Source organism: Rhipicephalus microplus, chromosome 4, assembly GCF_043290135.1.
Source record: "Rhipicephalus microplus isolate Deutch F79 chromosome 4, USDA_Rmic, whole genome shotgun sequence".
Taxonomy (NCBI): domain Eukaryota; kingdom Metazoa; phylum Arthropoda; class Arachnida; order Ixodida; family Ixodidae; genus Rhipicephalus; species Rhipicephalus microplus.
The window spans coordinates 207,692,171-207,713,933 of NC_134703.1; the positions used below are offsets into that span (position 1 = coordinate 207,692,171).

Sequence of the window (21,763 nt, forward strand, 5' to 3'; positions counted from 1 at the left end):
GTGCTTCGACGACCTCTTTCTAGGCACCCTCCGTGATCTTCTTGCGTTTTCGAGTATTTAATAATGTCGTCCACGTATAAAACACAGAACATTCCGATCAAGTCCCTATGTACGTCATTCATCTTTTGGAATCATGATCCAGAGTTCCTCCATTCGTTTGTTGTATTCGTAAATGTCGAAAGGAGTGAAAAATGCGGTAAAATGTCTTTGCATCTTCTTTTATCTCCACTTGCCAGAGTCTTTTTCATAGGTCAATGCGAGAAAGCCACTAACATTCTTCGGTTTTTTCAATGATCTCATCAATTTGTGGCATTTGGTATGGCACAAGATTGGTCTGCTTATAATTGAGCCTATAATCTGCAGAGATGTGAATTGAACTATTTTCTTTTGGAACAATTCTAATGGGTTAAGTATAAGATGAAGTTGAAGGCCTGATGATCACGGCTTTAACATTTTTTGCTGCTCTTTCTTTAAAAAGGTTTTCTTGTCATAACTGAGCTTGTATGTTTTTTTACAATGGTGCTGTCTCGTAATAGGAAGGGTATCTCAATGGCTCTCGTGGTTTTTGGGTATTCAGCAACAAACAAAAGCTCGGGAAACATCACTAGCACATCTTCTCTGGTATCCGGCCTACGGTTAGCTTTGTGGGCAATATTTGCTTTAGTGCCCTCCCTTCCGATTGTAACTTCACAATTCCAAAATATGTTAATTTACATGCGGGTCATATTGGCTCTTGATAAAAGGAAATCAAAATTGACTTCCGCCACTACTAGCGCTTCAACTCTGAATTCTCACCTTCATACTCCAGACACACTTCCACTTATCTGTGATACTCCGGACAAGAACCATCATAGCAAGCACACAAGAATGTTTTTCAAAGTACAATAACTCTAAAATTTTCCGGGTTCTTGGTAATTAAACTAACAGAGGCACCAATGCCAATGAAAACTGACAATTCGCGACTATTCACAAGCACCTGGACACCCAGAATTTTTGTCTTCATGAAAAAGACAGTTTCTTCGACAGTGTGAGTTTATATAGCTGTGTCTTGACACCGTGAACTCAATAGCATGCTGCTGTGCAGTCTAGATTCAAAGTTAGCCTCTGCTGCACCTATATATGTAGGAGGGGGTGTTTTCGCGACAGTAATTACCTCTGCAGTCTTTGACCTCTTCATGAGGTGTATTGTATTCAGGTGCTGTGACATATTTCAGTGCTGAGAGTAGCTCGTCCATAGAAACGAGTCAGCTCATTGACATATGTTTTTGATAGTAATGTTTCATGCCACGTATCACCAAAGCGACTAAAGAGGAATCCACCAATGATGGGTCCGTAGTATGAAGTAAGCGCCACTCTTCTAGAACGTAATGCCTGATATTTGTGCGTCTCTGTCTGTTAGCAATGGCATAACCCCAATGCTTCATAGGATTTGCCTTGAAATCACTTGCAGAGCTCTTCCTTTTTGTGACCCAAGAAGCATTGCCATATGAAGTCATTTGTAATTCAAACCACTTCTGCGCGTTGCCGCAGACGAAAGGCCTCAAATTACGTACGCGGTCTTCATCGCTCGTCCACTGGTTGCTGGTGCTGAAAAATTCATGGAAATCGAGTCATGCATCAGTGCTTCAATCACCGTCAAACATGTCCTGCCCGAACAGGAACATTTTTTGTCTTTTACATTTGCAAATGACACAAGAAGGTCTGAAAGCTGCTGCTGTTGTGCCATAAATAGCTTCTGAACTTCATGTATAGCGTGAAGGGCACTTTCATTGCTAGACTAGCGAGACTTCTTGGTGTTCGCATTATACACGCAGGAGGAGCTGTTACCAAATGAAACGCCAAATGTTCAACAGTCATGGTCACAGACTTGCTATCTTGAGCGATAACGTCATCCATAGTAGCTCTGTAGCTCTGGCGATATGAGCGATCGTCTCCAGAAGGCTCGGAGTTATAGTGGCTTCCTGCAGCTCCGCGTATATCTGACACTCTGCTTCGAAGTCCATGATGAAAGGTCACTCTTGACGATGAGTGAAGTGGAAATCGGTCTTCATTTGCAGGCTCCTAACCTTGACAGTGCCAACGTAAAGTTTTTGTGCAGACAATACGGCTGCATTAGTTCATAAACTCATTCTTGTCTGGCCTCGTCTTCTTTCTCTCCTTATCTCTACTTGCTGGCGCTAGCGATGTGGATCGCTATAACTTTGTTCTTATTTTAGAAGGCTTTTGAAAGATTTTACAACAATCGCTTGACCACTCTCCAACCTTCTGAAGAAAGTCGTAAGTTTTACGTGGGGTTTCCTTGAAGCTGCCACTTTTTCTCACCTCATCACACTCCTGATGACTCCACCTCGAATGACCCACTTTGACCCATCCGCTCCGACGGCAGTACGAACCGATGCGAGTGGTCACTGGATTGGAGCCGTCCTAGCCCAACGCTAGCGGGGACACGACCGATTTATTGCCTTCGCTAGCCGCCTTCTCACAGCTGCCGAGCGCAACTATTGCATTCCAGAGCATGAATTTCTTTCTGTTGTGTGAGCAGTCACAAAGTTCCGCTCAAACTTACGCGGCACGAATTTCTCTGTAATAACGGACAATCAATCATACGCTATGTTGGCTTTTGTCACTGAAGCATTTTACTGGCTGGCTTTGGCGCTGCGCTCCGCGACTGCAAAAGTATACTGATACAGTCACATACAAGTCGGACACCTACACCAGCACGCAAACTGGCTGTCCCCTCTAACCGGTCGATGAATCGAACACCATTCCTGCCACCGAGATTTGCGTCTTTTAAGTTTCGCAACTGACTCGCATCGGTAACGAGCAACGCCGTGATGCTTCATTGCGTGCTAATCGAACGTCTCGAAGCACTATTTTTTGACAGGGCCATCGCTCATTCGTCCTCCACACTGGATTACTATACCGTCAGAACTTCTACGCAGATGGACCAGCTCAGCTGCTCATCATTCGGAAACACCTTCGCTCGGCAGTTCTCCATGAGCTTTATTATCTTCCAACTGCCGGTCACCTTGGTCTGTCACACACTTACGACCAAGTTCGCCGACGCTCATTTGGCCAGGACTTCTATGCTAAGCCAGAAGATACGTTGAGCTTACTCTCATTTTTTCTGTGGTTTGGCCGAGATGCTACATTACTCCTAGATACATTCATCGTGTCTACCACGAAAACAATCAGTGAATATGCTCTTGACGCTATCACTCGGGCTCTTCACGCTCGTGAAATCGCCCGCACTCGCCATGTGACCTCTCAAGAGAACCAATGGCGCCTGTACGATCAACGGCTCTGTGACGCGCACTTTTTACCCGGTGAATTGATCCTCTGTGGTCTCCAACTCGTCAAATCGGCTTGCCGGTAAAAACGTTTTTCTGGCTACAAAGGTCCGTCCCGAATCTTTCGTGAGCTTACTCTTGTGACGTACAAAAATTGCCCCTGCTGCCTCAACTGCCCTAGCCTTCAACTACCCAACAGTCACAAACCACCGATATCATACATGTGGCATGCTTGAAACCTTGCCACTCTCCCGGTGACGTTGCCATCTAGGTGCGCCGCAATGGCGCTTCTGCCGCCGTGGACTATTATACATGCATATTGACATTTTGTGGAACGATGCGCATGTGTGCCTGACAAAGATGACAAAGGTTGTCTCCGCTCGGTCGCTGGTCAAAGTACTGTACCAGTACTTTTTTTCATTTTGCGGCACTTCATTTGGTTACTGCCACAGAGATATATGCTCCACTGTGTTTGACTACATCAATGCAACTAAAAGATTACCGTGCTAGTAAACCCTAACCTTTTCAGAACTTTAGTTTATAATTTGTAGCGATGTCTGTCAGGAACAAGAGAGAATTTGACTGCTTGCTAAGCAAACATTTTTTGTTTATTGGTGGCAGCAATATTGACAAAAAAAATTTTCAGGTTGGCTTTTATTTCATTTTAGTTTCATTTAAGTATCCTTCCGCCCGGTTCCTGGCCCATCCCCTTCTGTGGGTGAGCGCCATCCATCTGAGGTCATCAGCTTCAGCATCAACTTCTCGCGCTGCTGCTGCTGTTTTGAAATATATCTCATTCACAGCCTTATCGATTCGGCGTCTCTTCTCTTTCGTAACAATATTAACGACGTCAAACAGACAATAATGTCAAGGAGAGTATATGGGATGCTCTTAGGCAGAATTTTATTGTAAATGTGAAGAAAGAGAACTGGGTGTAAATACACCTTGCCGAGGGCAAAAACCAAACCTGTAAACCTGCTTCGTTCGAAGATATGACCCCAGCACGTGATTACTATGCATAAACATTCTACGCTGGGAATTTCATCTAAAAAAACCACGTCCACGAGGTTTGTAGTGAGGACAGCCACGCCACGTCTTCTAGAAGGCCCATGCTTACGGAAAACTTGGTCACTGGGTGGAAAAACATCATCGTCTCTAAAAGAGACTCTGAAACACTTTTTTCAAATAACCATGGAATGAATTCACTGGAAGAGATTATTGCCGCACGAATTCATTGCCGCGAAAATTTTAAAAACCCTTATATGTGAGTGGAGTTGCAGAGGTTGTTCGCATGCTGCAATTGCATCATCTCTTCTCCTGTCCCGACGAAAGCGCTGGAAGGTAAGCAGGGAGGAATGGCAGGGCCACAGAAAAGTGTAACGCATGACTCGCGACATTGAGCTTTTATCTTTTTCTTCAAATGCGCGGCTTTTGTCAGTGTGATCGCGAGCGCACGCATAAACAAGTAGCGTCCTCCCATGGCGATTTCAGTAACCAGCGAGCTTGTCATGTTCAAATCAGCGAATGGCTGATGGATGATGGATGGCTGATGGATGGATGGGTCGTTGAAGTGTGACTTTCGGGCATGTATTGTGATTTATGAGGAGAAGGAAAAGCAATTGTAAGCTGGCTTTGATAATTAATTGTGAATTCTAGGCCACGTGCTGTAATAATATTTGGCTAACGTGTTGCCTCGAGCCTCTACTACTGATCGGCAGAGTTTTCTGACCATGCTCATAAAGTGTTGCAGGGCCCCTATAATTTCGTCAGCGGTCACATTTCAGGGTTAGGACGTCAATGCGCGGGTCATTCTCCAGTATAGAAACTTCAAGAGGCTTTGGTTTATTCATTACGCTACAAGCGTTCAAGTTGATTATAACAAATGCTTTTCATATTCATAGAAAACGGTTCACAAGTCAGACTGCTGGCGTCAAGTGTTTGCTATTTATCTTGACCCACATATTTGTCGACTCAATCCAGGCAGACAACTCTATATCAACGTTTGATTTCTCATGAAAGCCACGCCGCGGTGGTCTAGTGGCTAAGGTACTCGGCTGCTGACCCACAGGTTGCGGGTTCGAATCCCGGCTGCGGCTGCTGCATTTTCGATGGAGGCGGAAATGTTGTAGGCCCGTGTACTCAGATTTGGGTGCACGTTAAAAAACCCCAGATGGTCGAAATTTCCGGAGCCCTGCACTACGGCGTCTCTCATAATCATCAGTGGTTTTGGGACGTTAAACCCCACATATCAATCAATCAATTTCTCATGAAAGAAGTTCATTTTTTATCTTGTATTTTCTTAGCTGCACATGTTCGCACAGATTACGTTTGTTTACAGTTGCCTGCGAATAGTGAATTCAATTAGATATGCCTAATCGTATAAAATATGTGGCTGTATCAAATATCACCCTCTTTTTGTACAAAATTTGTTGATAGACGATAAGCGAACGTTGAATGCCTTGATGTCCGAGCCCATCAATTTGGTCAATAGATTCACACAGTACGTGCATTAGGCCTATCCCATATTACTGTCGCCAGAAATTTTCCACTCAGAAGTAATTTTGTTTCATCACAGTAAAAAACGCCTTCAATAATAAAACTTTAACCACCTGCTTCACTCTTCAACATCAGTTATTTACCAGAGGGCTGAAAGTTACTACGGAACAGAATTCGTACGGGAAATTTAAGTACTCGCTTGTGACTTGTGCAACCAGAGGCTGATTAGAATGATAACTTCTTCTTTGCTTGAAAATGCACCGAAAGATGGTCACGAGAAAAAGACGATAAACGGAATGTGTTGTAGTGATAGGGACCTCCTGCGATGAAGAGACTCGCAATGAAATGTTTGGAAGTATTTTCTCACAAAGATTTGCGTTGGTTCTTGACGTATGAAGGGCTCCAGAAAAAGCAGCTACGTTTTTTTGATGTGCCCTGAACATTCAACGATGAGCGTCTCTTGTAATCTTGTGGTAGTTTCGCGACGTTAAACAGCTGCACTTACATCATTCAATGTTGAGCACGTATATTGGATATATTCAGCCAGGATAGCTAAGCCACTCGTCTGAATATTCGCAGCTTGTTTCAGATGGCACAGCCTCAGCATGCCTGAAATCGCAATTAAAAATCTGGTGTACAACAAATGAGCGCCCGTTTTGATACACAGATACAGACACCTGACAGACCTAAGGTTCGCGACTAGTGTTATTACTGCTACCAGCAAACATTTGAGCTGTGACTTTTGGCTCAAGAAGGACACTAACACTTCCAGGATCGTCTCCCAGAGCGGCATGTGAGTGGCAAGGATATCATACGTCCACTGACCGTCGCATAGCCTCCAGATTGTACGGTTGCGCTGCGGTATAAACGTTGTCTTTTCGGTGAATGGAAAGGTGGGGCACATATACTCGGCCATTAGAAAGCATGGGAAATGCCTGTCTCGCAATCGTAAAGCATGCAGTGTGAAGTGCACGAAACCCTGCGAAACTTCTGCGTTAGGTGCAGTATATAGACTGCACCTTTCGTACCGGGTAGTCTACGTCGGGTAGCCGGCTATTTGCCTGATTGAGCGCTTAAGCCAACACCACAGCTATTTCATGAAAAGACCACACAAACACACACACACACACACACTTACACACACACACACGCACACACACACACGCACACGCACACACACACGCACACACGCACGCACGCACGCACGCACACATCGTTATCTGCTGTGAAGACTGTACGGAGAAGGGGTGCAGGCTTATGTTCGAAAGGACCTACGTTGTTTACAGACGTTAAGTGAAGACTCAGAGGAAAGTTACAGAGGACGTTTTGAGGTCATGCTTGGTGTTTATTGATATGAATAAGAAACGCCGCTAATGAGGAAAACACACAATAACCAAACGCTTGCTCCATGTCTGTTTTTCTCGCGTGTCGTGCTTTTACTTGCGCTAAGTACTCTCGTAAAAATTACAGAGGCCTCTCTCATTAGACCAGACGGCTTGAGGTGCATAGGCCACTATCAATGTATTGGAAAACGCGATACGGTTTCTACAATGACATGAGCCAGAAGATGAAGTGACACTTTAGCTGGATGTCTCTTATCCGTCGTCAGTGTTGGGGGTCACAACTATTGTGTTCTATAATGTGCAATCGGAAAAAAAGATGTCAGTTAGTAGCGCGTCGTCCTGTGTTCTGTAAATTTTCCAGCAATGAATTCAGACCAAGCCACCCATCTTCTAATCTTACTATTTTCTTCACGTAGTAAACCCAGAACACTAATTTTATACGAAATTTCAGAAGCCACTTAGTCGCCTATGCTCTTACCGTTGCACCAGCAGGTCCTGGTGGGCCAGCCTCACCACGCATGCCCTGTGGCCCAGGAAGACCAGCTCGACCCCTTTCACCAGCAAATCCTCTCTCGCCACGCTCTCCATGCGGTCCCGGTGGGCCCATTGGTCCAGCGGCACCTTGTTGGCCTTCCTTGCCATCGGGGCCAGGGAGGCCGGGGAGGCCCGGCAGTCCCTGCGGAAGAAGAACAAAGATGATTCTACGATCCTAACTGCAGAGTTTATCAGCGAACCTTTAAGTGAGGCTTCAACTGACAAAATTATTGAAATTACTTACGACAACGCATCGGCCTTGAATCATCAAGGTCAGGTTGACATGCATTGTTCGTTCTTTTTTTCATATGATATGCTTCATATAAAAAAGGGGTGAACAATGCACTAACGTGCTTTCTCCAGCCCTACACATTAGTGAGGTTAGATTCTTAGATAGCACGATAGCTTAACTTTTATGTTGTCGGATAGTACATCTAGGATGTATCAAGGTTTTTCATTGTTCACAATGTCAGCTGATCTGTTTCTGCTTTTGTGCAGTCACAAGGATGTGCCGGTTGAAGGGTCCTTTTTACCGTTCATTCCCCCCTCCAAACAAAAAAAAAATAGCTGCTAGTCAGTGCGGTGGTTCGTCTCTTCTTTCCTCGTGTCCAGATAGTCATGTGCTGTTTTAAGATGCCATTAGGCACTATCACCAGCCGGCCCGGCTTTCTGTTTTTGTTTGTTGCCTAGGTGGAGTTTACCACTGGTAATTTTATCCTGATACTATAATTGCTGTCGACACACAGCGTAGACAACCACTCCCTTCATAAACACCGACGGGTACGCTGTTATAGTACGTGATCTTTAGCGTCATCATAACAGGCAGCGAAAATACCGACCAAGTATGCAAGGCAATTTAGAAAAAAAGGACATTGCTTTTACGTGCAGTTTTGAATGCCAATTTTGCTTTCGAGGAGCTGGCCCTGTGGAAGACTGGCAGGTCACCGGTGACACTTCAAGGTGGTTACAGCTATTACAGTCCCACTTTCGCTGTTCATATCACTCACACACGTCTTGTTTCTCGGTGATTACACGTGCGGAAAACAAAATATTTTATGATGCACAACTGTGCTCATTTTTTTCTGCTCGATGAACGCACATCACCTAACGAACACGCAATCATAATCGCTCACAAGCTTCAACGTGAACAAGCTGCAATGAAATGACGCCATCGTCGTTTACTGGGGCAGGAAAAACGTGAAACGACACCAGAAGTCAACAAAACTAGAAGGAGAAAAGAACAAAAGTCATGCACGGTATGAGGATTCTTTCAAACGTTTTGATGATATTTAGCTTACTCCAGCGTTTGCTTCTAGTTAGTGGTAACCACAACCCGACGTCACAATACCCAATTCTCTGGGATGAGTTGGACAAGGCAGCAATACGTCGCCTCAAAGAGGAGCTTCTTCGTGAAGAGCGTGTACACAACAACATCCAAATAAATCGTGAGTCTACTCTGACTCCGGACCGAACGCCGTCTGCCATTACCCTTTCATTGGATGGCGCTACTATTCAAGCGCTCGTGACGTTGATGCAGCAATCGTCCCGGCCTTCAAACGATGATGATGAAACAAAGATTTATATTCTGAAACCGTATTCACGAGCTTGTAAGTTCAGGGTTTTCCTAGGTTGGAGGGTCTCTTATTGCAGGAATCTTCTGGCCGCAATCGCCTCCCTGGCCCTGGCGAGAATTCCTCGTTGGTTGTCTAGGTTACGTGCGGCAATCTTGGCCTCCTACGCCTCGGCTAAGAAATCAATACGTGCAGTCGTTGCAGTCTTGGTATTGGCATATTCGTACCGCCACGGGCACTCGAGTAGTAGGCGTGCCCGTGTGTATGGCACGTCGCATATTGGGAAATTGTAGGCGTATAACGTCGGGTAGGTTATGTAATAGGCTGCAGTAGGCTTCCTTATTCAGCTTGGGGTGAGGTAACAGGTACACCCTGCAAGCTATTCGATAGTGTTGTGGGATGGCATGGTATGTTGGTAGTATGATCTCCAGTTCTGCTGCAGCACTAACTAACCACGGGTAGAGCGAGGCGCTGAGGAAGGCCCGGTTGACGTGATGGTGGGCCATGACGCAAGCCGCTTCATTTCTCTCGAGCCCCTCGTGCCCCGGCACCCATACCACGCAGGTATGGGTTCCATAGCACGAGTGCCTTCAAAGGTTGTTACGAAATTGCCCGGCTAACCTTTCAACGTCGATTCCACACTTCCACGAATTTCCGAGACAGAACGTCAATGCATGGCTTGATTAAGTGCCTCGAGTACAACAACTAGCCTCTCGGGTGACGCCCATACTCGCCTCATTGCGTCCAGCAAGTTGAAGGGGACAGCTTGCGATTGGCAATTGACGTATGGCGACCAGTCTGAGACATACAGAAGTATAACAATGCGCTCAATATAACATTCTTATAGCTATCCCTGATCGAGTGGCAGGAACGCGTCTTCAAGATTAAACAGCACGCCAGTGAAAATCTTCGCCAACACACCTTCGCCAAATTGAGAATTTTTTTAACAGTGTCCTGTAAAGCTGTCTGAAGATAGCAGACTGACTATTCTATTCAGGGCTTGAATGACCAGCACGCTATCACCGCCATCGCTGCTATTTAACCGTCTACAGTCAATGCTTTTATTTTGACGCGTCAACCTCAACAAAAGCACTCGGTAGGTCTATATAGAGCCATATTCAAGACCACTGCTTGCCGAGACCAGGGTTCGTCACAGAAATCTTACTAGTCAAGGTTCTCAGCCCCCAGCATTCTACTTTGGCCACCTAACCATGTCTTAACTTCAGGCCTGAACCAACCACTGCTACGCCTTCAAGCCCTTGACACTGGATAGCAGACATGCTCATGTATGAGCAGGTAGCTAATTACGCTGTTATCTTCGCTCAGCATGGTTACTGATGTACCGAAGTGACCAGGACTTCAGCACAGCAACGTGTTTCAATTGCCGACAATTAAATCACCTGGCTGCCAGGTGCCCGTCACCTCGAGATGCATGTCCACGACTCGCTGGCGGCGTATATCCCTATGCTACCACCAAGCCTTGCCTCGAAGCATCACTCATCCAGTGCGCCATCATAAAAGCTCGTGTAACTGGTGTTGTAACTATTTACTCTTTCTCAGAGATGCTCTAAGATACCCACATTGACCGAAGACGTTAGCTCCGCCATCTACCTTGTCACCTTGTACAAAGCCACCTAAATTTGTCGTGGGGGGAGGTATAGTGATGCCCCCAGGTAGTATGACAACTTCCCTTTTAGTTGGCCCCATATTTGCTGTTGTAGATGTGACAGTGGTTCCCTGTATCCCACTACCGCTGATCCTCGCAGAAGACTGGTTTAAAGTAGCTCTTGCAAAACTCCTCATGAAGCCACCAAAGCCCACGAAAATTACACCACCCAAGCCCAAACACAGTTTATTGTTCTGCCGTGAAAACCTTGAGAATGTCTAGTGCTGTATTTCTCTGCAGCCAGCGTTTGTTGACTTCACCTAATGTTACCACTGAAGGCATACAGCTTGAGCTTCTTACTGATAACAATCGACCGCCATGACTCTCACTGGGCACGGCATGGCACCAGCAAAGGACCGACAGCTAAGCCTTTGACAACACTTAGTGGAATACCAACCCGGTGATCGTGTTTTTGTATGGATGTCAATACCCCAACGTAGACCTACTGGAAACGTTCTTTAGCGATACTTGGGGCCGTACAAGATGCTTTGACCTACAGGCGGTCTAGACTATGAGGTTGTGCCCGATGACATAACGAACTCTCAATGGTGCCGTATGCGGCCCAAAGTAGTGCGTGTTGACCACCTCAAGCCGCTTTGTGCGCGTGAAAAACCTGTGGATTAAAAGATTTCATTATAATTTGTAATTTATTGTTCTTTGTACTTACCACCTTCTGGTAAGGTATCAGAACGATGCCTTTTTCAATTAAGAAGAATGTCATACTATTTAAGAAATGTTGTTTTTACACCATTACACATGCAAGTGCTGCCTTGCACATCCAACCTGATTGACTAAGAACCATCCAGATCACCATAAAACCTTCCAATGCTACTACGCGTACAACGCGTACATTACAAATTCTTCTCGAACTTACGTTGCCCCAAGCGATAACGCTGGAGCACTCGATGGCGTATGCGTAAAAGCTGACGTGTGTCAACGCTTTTCAGTTCATCGACGACCGAGGCTGTGTTAACCACTGTCAGTGTGTATTCCTAGATTTTCCCGGCCACAAGTTCGGCCAAATAAGAAGCTCTTTCTTTGGCACGTCGACAGTTGGATTGGTCGACGTCACGAATACGCGAGAATATTGTGGTTTCAGCTACTTGTTTCCGTTGCCGTTTTCATGCATAATTTTATGCTGTCCAGTTTCTTTCGAAAAAAAAATAATCTGAATTAGCTTTTTGTGTCACGCTTCGCCTTCCTGGCTTTTCTTCATGCTAGCACCCGAGATCGCAGACCGAGGAAAAAAAGGGCATAGGAATAATTTGCATTAAGGCCAAAGGTCCTTGAATTACGACTACCTCATTTTAATTTTTTATAGTTGAACTCATGGCTATAATATTAGCTTAACGGCAGTTAGTTATTTCAGTCACAGCAGTATTATTTGTGTTCTCTCCTCGTTCTGTCTCTCGTGAACCACGTACACTTAAGCTCTTTAAAGTACATGTTCCCACTCATATTTAATGTATTATATAATTTGTTTAACACGCCACAAAGATTTGCTGTCAAAAAAGGGCCTAATACTCAGCCAAGGCGGTGCTTTTTGGCACCAATCATTCGGGTTTTCCGCTAACAGTATACACGCCAATAGCAACATTTTGCTCACTAACATGCAGGAAAAGCTCATCAGACCCTGTATTGACAGGCTCTTAAAAATGTAGGCAGCTCTTCATTCTCTGGCGCAGTGATATATGGAAGTCAAAAATAATGGAGTTGGCTGTAACTGATGATTGCTGCCGTGCTACATCCGTCAATTTTTGCCTGCATAGAGCAAGTTCAGTGTTTTACCTTCTGTGCCTCTTTTGTAATGAACGGTAAACTATATATTGCTTGCTATCCTGTCAACGTATCAGTTCACTGACGAAAAGATTCATAGTACCATGTACCTCTTTGAATTGTGGGTCTGGAAGTATCAGAATCAGTTGTTCTTTACTTGTCGCCTCTACTCTGGGCTACAGTCACGGTGATGTTGCTGAATTTTTCATCTTTGTTTTTTATCAATATCCCGTAACTAATTTCTATATATGAGCTATTTTACTTTATATGACAAAAATGGGGAATATACTTAAGCTTCGCCTTTAAACGTTTGATGCGGTAACGATATTTTGTGCCTAGGGAGTACTTCAAACACCTAGTGAAATAATTTTTTGTACTTGCTATGCACCCCGCTACGTGGCCTTATAGAAATAGGTGCAGTGGCGTGTGTACATTGTGTAGTGGGTGACCGGCTTTAAAACTTGAACTCGTTATGGTAATCACATGTTCTCACACCTGATGGCATTGTTCGCTTGTACCAGGTATCATTACTGAAATAGTTGATTTTGTATTGTGAAGCATGTATTCAGACACGTATGTTTGTGAAGTGCGAAAGGTATATTTATTGAATTATTAGCAGAGGATGTTATTTTAACCTCATTCAGAAGCAAACGCGTCGCTGTCTGGTAGAATACCCGCTCACCACACAAAACACCGGGGTTTATTTCCCACTCTCAGACCAAGAATTTTTTATTATTTGTTTTATTTCTATCTTTCTCAATTTTTTTGGTCAGAAACAAGTCGATGATTTTTCGCTTAAACCACCTACACAGAAATTTTCCCGAAACAAGGAAAAAAATTCTCTAAAAGTTTCTATATGACTCGGCCAATTTTCTGCTAAGTGTTTGAGTCATGATATCAGGGGACGAAGAAGAGGACCGTTGCCGTTGTTTTGTATTGAGGTATTACCGGCATCCGAATTCCTAATAGGTGCTAGACTAAGAAGGAAACTGCTGTTAGAGCAGCTCTGTGCACCTTCACTAACGGCTACATCAGAACTCAAGCACTTCATGTATCATTGCAAGAGTAAACGATGTCAAACTCGAGGAATGAAAGTCGCAATTACTAGAGTTCGTTGTGGATTTCCACAGCTAAATTTATATTCACACAAAGCTGGTCTAGCCTCCCCTCAACGTTTTTTTGTATTGTGAGTCAACCAAACATTACCGCATTTACTGGGATCCTTTAGGTGCCTTTTTCTGCCTCATAAGAATAGACCTAACTGCACAAAATATGTGCTTTCTTTCAGGGCTTGTCTCTCGGCCACAGTGACGGAAAGATTGCTGACGCATTGCAGAAGTTAATCAAAGGTTCGAAGAGATTTAAGCATTGAAATCATCCTTCAGTAGATTTTATTATTTTCCTAATTCATTCAAGCTCGAATGCGCCACTTCATTGCATTACACTTCAGTTTTATATACTATTCCGCGCTTAAAGGGTGGCAGCGCAAATACGAAAGTTCTGTATGGTTGCTTCGAGCAGCCTAGTCCCTGGAAGAAGTGGGGCAAGTCTCTGCAGGCGCATACGGTGGCTACACTGCTTTGAAAAAACCTAAGGCTTCACTCGCGTCTAGTCCTAGTATGGCTAGATTGCCATACTAGACGATAAGGAACTGGACTACGCTGGAAGCATTCCCTACCCTTACTTTCTGTGACGTAGCTCCGTAGTTTGTTATGACACCTCCCTTGCAGGCCCGTCACACCGAGGCAGCAATAGTCAAGATTCCTGCAGCACGTAGTTTACAGTACGCCAAAAACGGTAAAAAGCTGGCCTGTGATCCCGTGTCAACCGTGAAAGAGACTTTTTTGCCCGCGACCTCAGCTTCCACTATCGAGTGATTGTATTTTTTGTTGTCCACTTCCAGGGTGTTGAAGTCATTATCGCCATCGAGTTTGTTTGTTTTTTTTACCTCGGCGACTTCGGACATCCCTTGACAGCACTCGCCGAAGCGATTGGGGTGGTGCATGTTTTTCAGGTGGATAGCCATTTGAATGAAGTGTGAGCTTGAAGAGGTGGTCGGCTCTGCATTGCGGTCTTGCATTCGTGTCTTCCACAAGCTGTACATACCCATGAGGAAAAACATAACATATGGTACTTCATCAAGCGCTGCTGGTAGAAGATAACGTATTGTGTGAGAATTAATGACGAAACGTTTTTTCAGTGCTCGCTGAAGGACATCCCGAAACAGTATGGCATCTTTGCAGCTAACAAAGCATTGTTCAATCCTTTCCGGCACATCAAATAGACGGCAGTTAACAGACTAAATGAAAATATCCTTTCTTTCTAACCATGTGTTTACCGCCAACGTTTCAGAGTGGGGTTTACAGAAGAATGCTTTTGAATTCGGTGGAATGTACATTTTGCGCACTCGCTTCAACATATCGTGGCCTGGAAGATTGGAGTACAGTGAGCGGTACAATGAAGGCTGGAAGAGTGTACCCAGTAGGTCCTTATACAGCACCTTGCGCGATACTGTGTAGAAGTATTCTACAGAAAAGCGAGCTTTAAGGAACTGAACTGCGAGGTAAACTTCCTGCATGAATCCCCACAAGCACGGGCGTTCAGAGAAGTTCGATGAAACAATTAAATCTGGTAAGCAATCAACAAGTGTAACCTGCAAGAAGGAATGGATTACGGGATGGGAATTGTCTCGAAAAAAGAAGAATCGGGACACTATTTGCCATATATAAAGGTGTTTTAGTCCTAACCCCCTCTCACTAACTGGCTTGAATATATTATCACGACGCATGGGCTCAAAAGTCGAAGACCATATGAATTTAGCGAGAATACGATGAAAGCGTTGTATATAAAATCTTGCACAATGAATAAGTTGCAATACATAGTAAAGCTTTGTCGCTCAGAAAGTATTGCAAGCTTCAGTTCTCCAAAATATCGAAAGTCGATAGGGAACAAATGTCTGGGCCTGTCGTTCAAGCTTAGGGACGCGTTCCTTCCAGCAGTGCGCACTGAATCTATATGCATGCAATGGTACACCGAGGTATATTGGAGGAGTTCTTGTCCAATTAATCTCTGCAAAGTGGTTCGGTGTGCTACCCCACAAGCCAAACCACAGTCCTAAACATTTACAGGCATTTAAACGAGCTCCTGATACTACGCCAAACTTTTCAATAGTATATGCCACATTTTCGACACTTGGTTTATCTGTGCAAAAGAATGCGACATCGTCTGCATAAGCCAATACTTTAACCTCACTGCCTAATATACTAAAGCCACGATTAGAACTCGACTGTATTATGCTTAAGCACAGTGGTTCTAGATAAAGTGCAAATAAAAGAGGTGACATGGGGCATCTCTGTTTTACAGAAGAGCGAATAGAAACTGGCTTGGAGAGTTGACCATTAACTATCAGACGAGTTGAGCATTCATTATAGCATAGTTTAACGCCATTAAGAACAACTTTGCCAACACTAGCTTGTTCGAGAAGAGAAAAAAGGAAGGAATGGCGAACACGATCAAAAGCTTTTGGAAGGTCTACTGTAGCATTGCAAGATGTTTTTGAGAACCATGACAGTATTGAAGCACTGTTCGAGCGACATGTATATTGGTTTGTATGGACTGACCTCTGATCCCACATGTCTGATGAGGCCCGATGAGGATCGACATAGCAAGTTTCAACCTATTTGCTAATACTTTTGCAAAATTTTGTAGTCCACGTTTGACAGCGATATTGGTCTGTGGCCCTCAACGAAGCCAAGTTTTTCCTTGTCAGTTGTTTTTTTTTGGTATTACCACAGGCCCCGCCGCGGTGGTCTAGCGGCTAAGGTACTCGGCTGCTGACCCGCAGGGCACGGGTTCGAATCCCGACTGCGGCGGCTGCATTTCCGATGGAGGCGGAAATGTTGTAGGCCCGTGTACTCAGATTTTGGTGCACGTTAAAGAACCCCTGGTGGTCGAAATTTCCGGAGCCCTCCACTACGGCGTCTCTCATAATCATATAGTGGTTTTGGGACGTTAAACCCCCACATATCAATCAATTGGTATTACCACAGTGTGACTTTTGCAGAAAGATTGTGGGAGTGTATCCATGTCACAACTCATCTGAAAAATATTCAGCATAATAGGAGCAAGTGTTTTTTGAAAGCTTTGTAAAATTCGCCTGAGATACCATCAGGGCCCGCTGTTTTCAATAAAGGCAAGTTGTCGATTGCTTGCTCAATTTCCTGTATAGTAATAGGCCCATTAATGACTGGACAATCATTGTCCTTCAAGGGGTTCACAAGAGAAACAAAGCTAGCGTTGAGGTGAGCGTCAAGATCATCAGAGGGAGAGCTAAATAAACTGTTACAGTACGTTTTGAAGGCCAAAGTAATGTCTCCGGTATCTTTTATGAACACATCGTTAAAGTACAAGTCTGGAATAACTTTAGAAATCGCATGGCGTTGCTCATCAAGTAAAGCTTGGCGCGTTGGTTGCTCAGAATTTAAAAGTGCGCTGGTTCCGAGATCTAATACGTGCCCCTTGGTAGCGAGCAGCATCATATCTCTGTAGTTGGCACTTAATATTCTCAATGTCTTTGATGTACTTTCCTGGCATTTCGCATTCCATCTCATAAAGATTGCAAAGACTTAACAAGTATCTTTTCATCGTTCTTTCTATAGAAAGACTTAACAGCCCCAATTTCTAAAGCTATAGCACGAACTTCTTGTTTGAAAAGCTCCCAGGCAGCGAATATATGAAAACCAATCGAAAAAGATTGCCTCAATGCCATCTGGACGCGATTCTTGAGTTCCTGATCACAGAGGAGCTTCGCATGCATTTTCCAAAGGGCCCACTGGGGACGAAACTGTTTGTGACGATTTTCACCAATTTGCGCTATGACAATACAATGGTCTGAGAATGATACAGCTATGGTGCTGCAGGACATTTTACGAGATAGAAGTGATGAAGACACGTATATCCGGTCAAGGCGAGCATGAGAACTGCTTTGTACTTTTGTAAATGCTGTTGCCCGATTCGAGACCCCGATGACAATTAGCCCTGCATTATCTACAATACCAGATAAAAGCTCACCACTCCTGTCTCTCTTTCCAGACGAATTATAACGATCAATAGCTTCACATACGCAGTTGAAATCTCCCATAAGTACCGTGCATCTGTTGACGTCAATTAAATTACGCACTTTTTCAAATAACTCAAGTCGTTTAGGAAACTCATTAAACGCATATAGATTGATAATTCTCCATGGCACTCCTTGCAACAAAAAATCACAGCATATGTACCTGCCCTCTTTATCAACACTAGTGCAGAATGCTGAACAGGGTAGGCTCTTTCTCAGAAACAACCAACAGCCCACAGATAAACCTTTAGCATGAGAGACACACACAATAAACTGAGAAAGAAAAGGTCGCAGGGCCTTCTTGGCCTCTTCCTCGCTCTCGATATTTGTCTCTTGGATGGCGACAAAGTCGAGACGCTTCCAATTGAGAAGTCTACGGAGCTGTGCCTGAAGACCTAAGGCCGCGTACGTTCAAGGTAGTAAATATGAGTCACTCAGACTGCGCCATGGTGACTTCCTTCCAATGCGCTTATCGTCCCACTTGATAAGTCCCAAGAGTTGGGGCAGAGGCTTCCCGTGAATCCCCACCAGGCCTCCTAGATCGGGATCGGCGACACTTCACCTTTGGCATGGACTTTCGGCGACAGCGTGACTCCCTAGTCACTGACGCTGAGTCACTCCCTTTGCTTGAATCCGAGCTGGACGATGCGCGACGTTTCGGTATTGCTGCATCCATAGAGATCTGCATGACATCTTCCGACACTGCAACATGATGAAAAAGCTGCTGCGGAGCTTCAGCGCAAGCAGGTGAAGAACTTTCTGCGGCATCCAGCCCAGAGTCTCTGTCTCGTACTGGTGGTTCTTCGGCATCTTTATGGGTCAGCGCAACAGCACTCTTCATAGGAACTCCTACTTGTGCTAGGGGTTGTGCGGAGTCATTTTGGATATGCTGCTTGCATGATTCACTCTTTGCACGCAGAAGTTTAAACTGTCAACAGCGAGTGACTTTCTTTCCTTTTCTGGATTCCTTGTGGTAGAGCCTGCAGCATATGAAATTGACGGAGTGCCTCCCGTTGCGTCCAAAACCTCGGTGGCATCCATAATAAGCTCCTGTAGGTTATCATCTGGCTGTTGTGTGTGCTGTCGCAGCTTGTTGGCGTATGTCATAACACAATCCTCGGCCGAATGACCGAATTGTCGACAGTTGTCACAGCGAGTGGTCCTGCAGTTTCGACGGACGTGTCCAACGTTACTGTACTGAAGGCAAAGTGGTGGGCGGCCAGGTTTCAGGACGAGGCTTTGCACTCCGCAGACAACAAGAATATGAGGAATATCCGCAATGCGAACTCCATCAGCAAGGGACAAAACAACATCCCTATTTAGCGTGCGCGTTTGTTCTATGTCCGCTACTTTCCAGCTTTCTTGTGATATTGCCTTGACCTTCCCAAAAGCTTGCAGTGCCTCGCACACATAGGCGTCCTCCAAGCGCTCAGGAAGCCACGTATGCTTCAGCTTCACTTCCGAGGGCTCCGGGTCTATAACGAGGCATCGACGACTTTTGACGAAAATTTCGCCTCTTGTGACCAACTTTGTTTTCGTCAGCGTTGACTTGCATGTGACCATCCAAACATGAGACATTTGAAATTGACCTATGGAGCTTATTTCCTTCAAGTCAATGATGTCCCGAAGAGCATCTCTAAAATCTTGAACCCGGTAAGGGCGACCAGCTAAGTCCGCATGTAGAAAAACAGAGTCCACAACAAGCTTACCGGTGGGAAGGCGAGGAAGTACAGCACGGTAGTGATAGCCACTGGCTGGAGCCTGAGCAGCACCTCGGCCCATGGCCGATAAATTTTTCGAAGCGGAAAACATGATGCTGATGCTGATGCTGATGACTTCTGATGGATGGCGCTTACCCACAAAGGGGGATGGGCCAAGAACCGGGCAGCAGGATACTTACATGAAACTAAACTGAAAATGAAGCCAATCTGAAAAAGTAGCTTAAAATAGTACTACCAAAATACAAAAATGTGTGCTGAGCAAGCGGTCAAACCATCTCTTTTTTTTTGAAAGACATAACTACGAATTATAAACTAAAGATCTGAAAAGGTAGTGGTTCACTAGCATGGTAATCTTTTAGTTGCGTTGATGTAATCAAACACAGCGGAGCATACATCCCTGTGGCAGTAACCAAATGAAGTTCCGCCAAGTGATAAAATTACTGGTAAATTTACTTGTATTCTTAGCTTTTGTAATGGGGCTACTAAAAATCTTTTTCTCTGATAAGAATAACGATGACAGAATAAAAAGAAATGTTCAATGAAACATGAAAAACGCGACCGTTCAGAGCATCGTCTTCGTCTTTCTCCCACTGCGCCACGCCGACAGGTGGAGACTATGTGCTAAAAAACTATTCAAATCACAAAGTCACTGTTTAACATCAGTTCTGTTTGTTGCTTACTCGAGATTGACGAGATCTGCACCTGCTACTAACATTTGCACATTTTATAAACATGAACAAGTGCTGCCTGTACCGATTGCCACTGCGATAATGGCAACAGCGCTATGTTTTTGTTGCAATTTACAACCACGAGAAAAAAAACAGCTCAGTGGACCGAGGAGCAGATAGAGTTTATCGGCATGCCCCGCCACGGTGGTCTAGTGGCTAAGGTACTCGGCTGCTGACCCGCAGGTCGTGGGATCAAATCCCGGCTGTGGCGGCTGCATTCCTGATGGAGGCGGAAATGTTGTAAGCCCGTGTACTCAGATTTGGGTGCACGGTAAAGAACCCCAGGTGGTCTAAATTTCCGGAGCCCTCCACTACGGCGTCTCTCATAATCAAGTAGTGGTTTTGGGACGTTAAACCCCGCAAATCAATCGAGTTTATCGGCGATTACTGCCAAGTTTAATATCCGTTTCTCACTCCTTCCAAAGGGCTATATCAGTTCAGGCTTTATGGCGATTTTATGCTCATTCGATAGATACGCCCACACAATTGATTGTGATGTTCTTCGCGCAACGCACACCGCAGTCGTGCCAGCGCACCGTTGTTGCTCTGTCGTTAGGAACAGCTCAATAATGGTTTGTCCAAAACGAATGCAGTGCGCCAGAAACATTATGCTATCATATTGGTTCAGTAGACATACGAATTGACGTGTCTATGTTCTCGCATAAGAGCCAGCGAAGCGCCGGCGTGTGCGGAAGGCGGCTGTCGGTGAGGGGAGGCGTACCTTTGGTGGAAGTGCTGCAAGCGCGTGGCATCGATGTTTGTCGCTTCTTGCGCGGACACCGTACACAACAAAAAAGGCTTCATTTAGGGTAAATGATGCCGCAGCTGTGCTGTATTATTATTTTTACTCGTCACAATAGTGTATTCTGAAACCCAGAAGCGCCGATAACACTTGTTCGGGCTCGGTCGGTATGACTAACCTTTGGATGAAATCATGGTGGTAGAACAGAAAGGTGAAAGTCAAATTTGCTGGGACTTCTCTTGACGCATGTCGAAAGTGAAACTTACGCATATTCGCATGAAGTTTGTTAACTTAAAGGGACGGCTCAAACAATACAGTGTGCAAGAATTACCAGAGTTGTGTTTCTAGCGTGGTGGCATCGTGTGACCGCTGTGTTCTGCTCTAATATTGAAAGGGGCGATTGCGAACTGGAGCCCATTTATTTGTCGACAACTGCTCCCCGATGTAAAACATTTATTGTCATGTTCACAGTGACAACTCTAGTCTTCTAAACATTATAACAAAGGAACACATCGCGGATGTCAAACTGGAAGTGCTGCAAGTACGTGCGCGAAATGTAAACATATTCCCGGCCGAATATTTTATGCTCCACAAAAATTGAAGCGTTAATTGTTGACACCACAGGAATAAAAACAAAACGTACTGAAAGCGTATTGGGCAGCGTTGGTTTCTTTTGATCGTAAACATATATCTCTGCGCATTCAAGAATGAAACACTACGAATAAGGGATTCCACATAGTGTCATGTGCTTTTTATCGTGCCACCGTCATCCGCCTTGCT

At 44.8% G+C, this 21,763-nt stretch overlaps 1 protein-coding gene across 1 annotated transcript in view; it reads right to left on the minus strand.

The window, feature by feature from the left end:
* LOC119172983 (uncharacterized) overlaps positions 1-21,763 on the minus strand; it is a 1,299,788-nt gene that overhangs the window by 674,115 nt on the left and 603,910 nt on the right. Inside the window, exon 28 of the mRNA XM_075893951.1 lies at positions 7,608-7,805. Coding sequence (XP_075750066.1) covers positions 7,608-7,805 — 198 coding nt within the window. The remainder of the gene's footprint in view (positions 1-7,607; positions 7,806-21,763) is intronic.